Genomic DNA, 8775 nt, shown 5'->3' on the forward strand with positions numbered 1-8775 from the left:
TTCTGCCGCTTATCCAGGGTCAAGTCGCGGGGGCAGCAACTTCAGAAGGGAGGCCCAGATTTCCCTCCCCAGCCACTTCTTCCAGCTCCTCCGGAGGAATACCAAGGTGCTCCCAGGCCAGCCGAGAGACATAGTCCCTCCAGCGTGTCCCCGGAACACCTTACCAGGGAGGCGTCCAGGAGGCATCCTGACCAGAAGCCCGAGCCTCAACTGGCTCCTCTCGACGTGGAGGAGCAGCGGCTCTACTCTGAGTTCCTCCCGGATGACCGAGCTTCTCACCCTATCTCTAAGGGAGAGCCGCCCTATCTCTAAGGGAGAGCCCAGCCACCCTGCGGAGGAAACCCATTTCGGCCGCTTGTACCCGTGATCTCGTTCTTTCGGTCATGACCCAAAGCTCATGATCATAGATGAGGGTGGGAACGTAGATCGACCGGTAAATCGAGAGCTTCGCTTTTTGGCTCAGCTCTCTCTTCACCACGACGGACCGGTACAACGCCCGCTTCGCGACAGACGCTGCCCCAATCCGCCTGTCGATCTCCAGCTCCCTTCTTCCCTCATTCATGAACAAAATCCCCAGATVCTTAAACTCCTCCACTTGAGGCAGGACGACCCCCCTGACCCAGAGAAGGCATCAGAAAACATGTAGGAAAATTACTGGTCATGGTGACAAATTATTTTTATTTAAAGCTTAGCTTTCCTGGAAAAACAACTATTTTTGAAAAAGGAACACATGTTTAGAAATCTGTTACTGAGCTGAGGCATTCTCAGCAGGATTACTGCTTTTAGATTTCTGAACTACATGCGAACCATATTTACAGAGCTTTCAATAACCTTACCATAAWATAACAAGCGTCTGGGATCTAAAGAGTTAAAGTATTTAAGACTGAATGGTAAGTTTATTTCACCTTCTGAGGCATGTCATAAAATTCCCTCAAAGTTTAGAAGCAGTTTGAAAGGATCAACCTGTTGGGTTGGTATCACAGCAGCTGCAGTGGAGCGCTGCTTCAGGCAGCTGCCGATGGATCAACTGGATGAATAGAAAATGTGTGAGCATTTCAATCTGTGCAGCTCTAAAGTGAAACAAGTTTGCAGTTTCCATTATTTTGTTATTATGAAATATTCTAATAAGCAGAATACATATTTGTATAAAAATGTCCCAAAACAAGCATTTATTCATCAACAATAAATAATACAACAGTAAATGATAAAAATATTTTTAACAAAAGCAGATTTCTTCAAGTTACAATAACAAMAAAAAAAAATCAATTGCAAATACTTATTTTCTCTAACAAATTACATAAAATACATTTGTTCAATTGTTAACTCRTGTACCTTGATTCACAATTAACAAAAAGCAACATAACCTCAATCACAGACACGGGGCAGATTTCATAAGCTGTGAAAGGCAAAAGATACGTCTACCAAGCAAGAATATACACAGAAAAATAGAATCTGCAGAAAAATAGAGCCATTTAGATCTTGGTCAGAAAACCTAAAAATGTACAATTAATTTAAACCATTTACAAAAACGTTCATTGAAAATCATCAAATATATCAAATACTTGCTTAGTAAAAGAAATATTAAAAATAAAACTAATCACACTCCCAGACCTTCCAAAACTAGTTGACCTCCTGAAACTGGACAAGATGTGGCAGTCTGCTGAAATCCCATTATTTCTGTCTGAACGGAACAGCAGGGAGAAAACACTCCAACATATGGAGAACTATTAGCAAACATGAATAAGAACAGAATGGAGAGCAGTGTGTGTGTGAGCTGCTAGTTCTCCACCCTGGAAGACAACCAAGGCCTTATGACTGGTTACACATGGACTCATGGAAGAAAGAGCAAATATGTGTATTAACACCGCAAACGCATCTTTAGCCTGCATGCAGAGTGGCGAGAGAGAGAGCACGATTTTGAGCAGATAAAAGGAAGGCTGAACAGAGAGCAGAACAGCAGCTACTTTGCTTTGAGCTCTAATGAAACCTGCTGGATTTGGCGATGTAATGTCTACTTCATTATGGCTGCTCTACTGCTAATGTGAAATACTGAAGCAGGTTAAAGTTGTTAGGATTTTATCTGAAATATTAAATCCCTAAATGACAGCAACTGCTCTCACACAACTCTTCCTCTGTTATAATCACAGGACACAATTTTCTACCATATTCTCTATACTGTTATGTCTTATAGTTCTCCAACAGAAAAATGAATTAGGTAGAAGCCAGTCTCAGCAGGTCAAAGCTTTACAAAGTAATCAAGATTAAAAATCTGTCACAAAACTCTGGAAAGTGCCATTTCTAAACTTCAGGAACCAGAATAATCAGTTGGTGTCAGTTCTACTTACATCCAGCAGAGGTTACCATTGTAATAAGCCCAGTTCAAAGATGAGCCAGCTTGGTAGTGCTGAAACATTTTGAACTGAACCTAAACATTACTTGATAAGCCAACAATCATGCTTCATARTCCAGACCTCTGGTCACATCTGTCAGGTTATTGATGGATAACTGCAGGATGTAGGGTTAAAAGTCATCTRAACAACTGGAGTCTGTTTATTGTTCAAGCTTGCCTTACACAGTAAACTCGGAGGCTTCAGTGTGCAACCTGCTGCTCRCTGAAGCTTCAGAGAGATGGCTTCAGATGCCAAACAAACAGGAACCAGAAAACACAAAATAAGGCCTCAAGAAATAAAGCAAGTCTTCAATCTGACCACCACATTTTGGTTTAACAGTGAAGCAGCCTGTCAGTCAGATTCATGTGTTACCTATAATGTCTCACTCTCACACGCACATCCTGAGGGAAGAAAAGTATGGAGTGACAAAACTGCAGCCCACTGCTTTCACATCCTGCATAGAGAACTTAAAAAAAATTTCGATGTCCCCCTGCAGTTTTCCACTCACTTTGGAATAAAGTAAGCACTGGTGCTAATACACACAGCACTGTGTTATGATCAATAACACAAACTAAAGATAGAACGTAACATGGTGCATACTTTAAGCTCACACACTCGTACCTTTGACGGTTCAGAAAAGTCTGGCCTGTTGAGATTACAACAAAATGACATCATAGCCWAAAAGCTGGATTTGTTTGGTCCAACTCTGTTGGTTGGGAACCAGCAGCAGGACAGACTCGGTTCTGCTAAAGGGTGGCGAGGATCCTGAGGAAAGAGATGAGGACGACGCAGAATGACTGTCCTACTCCAAAAACAAACGCCTCGAAGGACATCATGGTCTTCCCCGCTGCTTTGTACACCCCAGCTATGGCTGCACCTGAGGGACACAAACAGGTTCATGACTTTATGTGGGCCTACCAACATGAAAATGTGGAACAGAAGATGATGGTGTGGATGAATATATTGCAGGGGATTCTAAATAATGAGACTATGCTTTGGAAAAACAAACAAGAATCTACGTGTTTCAGTGGAAAATTTATATAATTTAAAGATTTCTCCTACTTGTTTTATCCAGACAAAATTAGATCATCTTGACTAAAATATCATAAGAGAAGAGCAAACACACACACTGAGATGGAAGGCTTACTGGTGAGAACCCCCCCACAAACTGGTCCCAGAAGGCCCATGAGGAGGATGGCGATGGGCGTGAACCGGGCGATCTTATGCTGCCGCAGCGTGGCCAGGGAGATGAGGGCTGCAGGCAGGTGAAAGATGATGGAGGACACGGCAGCCCACAGGAACACGCCGTACCACATCTCTGCCGGGGCAAGCAACACGCACCGTTCAATCTGTGGGACATGGCTCATACAATGCTGGCTGTCTGGTGAAACTTTCTTCTGCTTGGAACAGTAAGTGTTTGGAACTATAGCAACAATCCATGGATACATTTTTWAAAAAAGTGCAAGTACATCAAGAATGAATATGTATTATGAGCAAACTAAGGAAATTTGTGGTTGGTTATGTATTCTTACTTGCAACAATGTTTCCTGGCAATAAGCTGTTCACCTACAGAGACCTGTCTATGTTCAATAAAATGGTGCTACTTTTGTAAGAATAAATGCATTTGTAAGTTTAATTGAGTTCACTTTATGGATCTATGGCTACTTAAACACTGCGCCCCCTGTCCTTCCTCATTCTGATGGTTCTCCCACTGCTGTGATCCAACATAAGCAGGTCAAGAAATTGGTTTGTAAGAGCAAATGTTAACTTTCTAATATGTTTACTATGTTACAGTTGAGCTAAATACTATTAGCAAGTGGATTTTATCATTGTTACAAACTGAAGATAACATTGCTACTTACTGATCTGTTTCACTGTTTTTCCCACCTCAAATTATTATGAACTGATGTCAGTTCAATAGAACTGACATCAGTTATTAGTCTTATTAGTTCAATAGAATCTTAGTTTTTGGCACCATTTAAATGTTCTTCAGAAAAATTGTTGYAGATTAAATTACTGGACTGTGTCTACTGCTGATGAGTAGCTCTAAATGTTTGGTTGGAATATCTTCCCGTTTGTCAAGTTATCTGTTCTAATATGATTTAGAATATGTTGCAACTCTGTTCTTGTTGCATGTAAAGAGGCTAATTTTTCGAAGGCTAAGTTCAGATTTGGCCGCTGTAAAAACTAAACCTCCCATAGTGAAAGAAAACATAAAATATAGGGTCCACATGAAAGTTTTGCCACATATTTGACCTCCACTAAAATTACTTTGGAAAACTGTTACGAACATGATCTATTATATACGAAGCTGAAGTTGGTTTCCAATTCTAGCTTCCGATTCGGGAAATGGCTAAAGGGCAATTCACTTAATTTTTCACAACCTTCCATATCTTTGACTCTAGTTTTAAAAACTACAACACTTAGACTCTTCAAACCTGGACTAGATTATTCTGCTCTAATAGCAGAATATTTAGAACCATGTTTGGGATTTGTGAAACTTTTATCTGATTTGTGAAACTTCAATAAAGGTTGATTTTACCACTTTTTTGTATCTGGGTTGCACTAAAACTGCTCCAGCTCCAAAACTACAACACCGTCCTAGACACTTCAAACCTGTACTGGATTATTCTGCTCTAATAACAGAAAATGTATAACTATGTTTGGGATTTGTGAAACGTCAATAAAGGTTGATTTTACCACTTTTTTTTGCATCTGGATCACACTAGAACTGCTCCAGTTCCTAAAATACAACTCATATTCTCTTCAAACTTGGACTAGATTATTTTCAACTAGTAGCAGAATATTTAAAAYCATGTTTGGGATTTCTGAGACCTTTTTCTGTATTTTAGGAACTGGAGCAGTTCTAGTATGATCCAAATGCAAAGAAGTGGTAAAATCAACCTTTATTGAAGTCTCACAAATCACAAACATGGTTTTAAATATTCTGCTATTAGAGCAGAATAATCTAGTCCAGGTTTGAAGAGTCTAGGTGTTGTACAGTAGAATATATATATATAATCTTATGAAAAAAGTTGGGAAATAATCTAAATAATCTAGATATGAGGACAAATAGAGTTTACTCAGGTAACAGCCATGAAAACGTATTAACCTTTCAGTTTAAAGTTACAATAGCTCGAGTGAACTTTTAATTACTGCACAATTCGGGAGCACGAGCRGCTTCTGTACAGCTAACAAGTCGGCACAGAAAACCAACACAAGTTTACTGGAAATAGAAAGTTAGCTAGCATCACCAGCCACACTAATAGTGCTAGCGTCCGTGAGCCAACATTTAGCTATCGACTCTTTTACACTTGCTTGATAAAGTACTTAACATATCTTAAAACCGGCTGTTTTCTTGTTGAAATCGGGGACTTTTACACCCTGTCACGTAAACACTATCAGGGTGGCTAGTTGGCTAGCTAGCACATATTAGCTTACCTGAGAAGTCAATGAGAAATGTGTCGTTGCGATTTGTCCTCGGTACTAAATTCCAGCTGAATAGCTGCTTGGCAAAGTCTATATCACTGTACCTATTTTGCATATTTTACATTGGTATCAATGCATATGTGAATATGGGGAAAAGACGTGTTAAAACCCACAACTCAAGAGTAAAATGTGACGCAACAGCAGCGCTCCAAGCCCCGCCCCCTGTTTTTCAAAGCAAGTGCTCAACCTCCAGTTAAAATATCATTCACTTTCCTCTGAGCAGTTTATGACAAAAGGTTCTTGGAGCATGAACAGATAACAGAGAGAGGTCTTGTGACAAATGATGTCCACCTGAGGAAAATATTCAAATTCAAATGCACTTTAATGTGTAAGGAAGAAAGATCTCCAGTAGCAAACAGTATTAAAACAAATCTGAAGAGGCCTCTGAGTAAAGATTGACATGCTAACAGCTAACATCTGGTCAGCAGAGACAATATTCCACAGTAACGTCCTGGATTACACCAAGTTCTGCTAATCCAGCTCATTTGCCTTTGGTGCTCCTCTTTATATTTCTATCATGCTGTATTGTTGTGAAGCCAGGCAGAGAGATGTTGGGGATTTGATCCTTGTCCTGTGTGATGGATGAAAGAGATGGTTTGAACKYCCTCCTCTCTGCTCCATGAAGCATCCTTTACACCTCATCTGGGATCTGTGGTTGTAGTTTAGATATTATTTGAGCCTTAGAAAGTCCATTAAAATTGGCACTTTTAATGGACTTTTAATGCAACTTTTAGAGCAACTTTGCATTAAGTGTCATTATTTACCAAATGACACTTCATGACAACTGTCATAAACATTCATAAAGACTTCTTTATGTTCATGACAGGTGTTATGTCATGTTTATGACAGTGTCAGTCTATTTACTTTACCACTATTTACTGTACCACTTTATTTGAAGGGGTGTGCATAAGCATAAAGAATTAAAAATGTCTGAACTAACACTTTTGTGTTTGTAGGTGGTGATGGCTGAACAGGACAGAACTGTCCTCTACACTAACAAAGGCTGTTTCCTCATCACTTCAGATCTTTTCCCCTTGAAATAAACATCAAGTTTTATTCATCAGCATTTTAACAAACACTTTGTTATGAAGCTCAGGAAAGATAAACACATCTTTGACATATAAAGTAAAATATTCTCCCTCATTTGAGATGTTTAATTTATGTAATGCAGGAAATATGTCATACTAGTGATTAAACAAAGAAATAAATCCTACAAAAATACAGGGATCAATTTATAATCAATTTGGAGAGTAGCTCAGAATTAAAATGTGCTGTCCAGTAGACACCTTCAGACATAACATGCTTTGTTTCGTCATATGTATGTCTGAGCCGTTAAGTTCTGTCTTAACCTGAGCCAGGTTTCACTGGAGGTTTCCTCCCTTTACAGGACGTTTTTCCTCTCCACTGTCGCCACATGTATTCTCGGTAAGAGGGATTGTTGAAAAGTCAACGATACAACAGAAGCTACATGCTCCTTCAGGACTGAACGCTGCAAGCCAATGACTCCATACTCTGCTGGCTTTTCTGAGATGGAAACTATAATGTCAAAAATAATCTGAGTTTAATGCATTTCGATAACTGGGATTAATTGGAATGTATGCAAGATTTAACCGAAATTATTTTTTGGTGAAGTGTCTCAAGACAACAATCGTGAATTGGCCCTGCATTAATAAACTCAATTGAACAGAATGTATACAAAATAGACCACGGTGTATTTGCAAATTTATTAAGAGGGAAAAATAAAGCCTCTGTACGCAGCAGCACTAGCTACGCTGCCGGCTCAGCTAGCAAAAAAATGTTCGCACGACGTCAAGTCGAATGTTTGGACCTGACGTTCAGCAAACGTTGTCTYAACATTCACTGAATATTCGCTCCCGATTCATTTTCTTTTTTTGTTGTCATTTCACTTGATTTAGTTTTTATATTTTTAAAACATTTATGGCTGTTATTTTTTTTAATCAAAGTTTTATTTTTTTTCTTATACAAAGTGTATACTTCAGAATGTTTGAACGTTCTTGAACGTCTTCCGAACGTTTCTGGTTTTGGACGCTGTGAAGCTAGAAGGGTTTTTGAACAGTGATGTGTAACCACGGCAACATATATTTTTTATTATACAACTGGGAGCAGCTGATTAAAATCACAATAGTTCAAATACCTGAACTATGAGCACAGATCCCAGATGAGGTGTAAAGGATGCTTCATGGAGCAGAGAGGAGGRMGTTCAAACCATCTTTCATCCATCACACAGGACAAGGATCAAATCCCCAACATCTCTCTGCCTGGCTTCACAACAATACAGCGTGATAGAAATATAAAGAGGAGCACCAAAGGCAAATGAGCTGGATTAGCAGAATTTGGTGTAATCCAGGACGTTACTGTGGAATATTGTCTCTGCTGACCAGATGTTAGCTGTTAGCATGTCATACAGTATCAGAGGCTTCTTCAGATTAGTTGCATGGCAGACAGCCATCAGATCTCACTCACACCATCAGAACTCTTAAGATACCTGGTTGACTGGAGTAAAAATGTTTCTTTAGAATAAATAAAATATTTTGAAACTGAATTGGGAGACTGAAGTTTTCTCACACTACCTGGATTGCAAGTTACAGCAGTACGGCCCCTCCCCAGCTGTTGCTGCACACTGCTGGTCAGTTGGTTGAAATAAGGTCACAATTACACCATTGTGACCTTTGTTCTCATAAAGCACAAGAACAAAGACCTTAAGAGTTCAGGACTGAGGTGTCAAAAGTGTGTATTAAACACACGACCAACTAAATCAGGGGTGTCAAACTCCAGTCCTTGAGGGCCGGTGTCCTGCAACTTTTAGATGTGCCTCTGCTGCACCACACCTGAATAGAATAATTAGGTCATTAGCAAGGCTCTGGAGAACTTACCT

The 8775-nt window shown here is 39.7% G+C and overlaps 1 protein-coding gene across 1 annotated transcript; it reads right to left on the bottom strand.

Moving 5' to 3' along the window:
• Nucleotides 1–1150: 1150 nt before the first annotated feature.
• Nucleotides 1151–5943, bottom strand: tmem170a (transmembrane protein 170A). The gene is given in 3 exon segments (XM_008410917.2): nucleotides 1151–3267; nucleotides 3538–3708; nucleotides 5832–5943. Coding segments are annotated over 3 exon segments (414 nt in total). The 3' UTR covers nucleotides 1151–3136.
• Between the last annotated feature and the right edge of the window lie 2832 nt (nucleotides 5944–8775).

Source organism: Poecilia reticulata, linkage group LG6 (genome assembly GCF_000633615.1).
Source record: "Poecilia reticulata strain Guanapo linkage group LG6, Guppy_female_1.0+MT, whole genome shotgun sequence".
Lineage (NCBI taxonomy): Eukaryota > Metazoa > Chordata > Actinopteri > Cyprinodontiformes > Poeciliidae > Poecilia > Poecilia reticulata.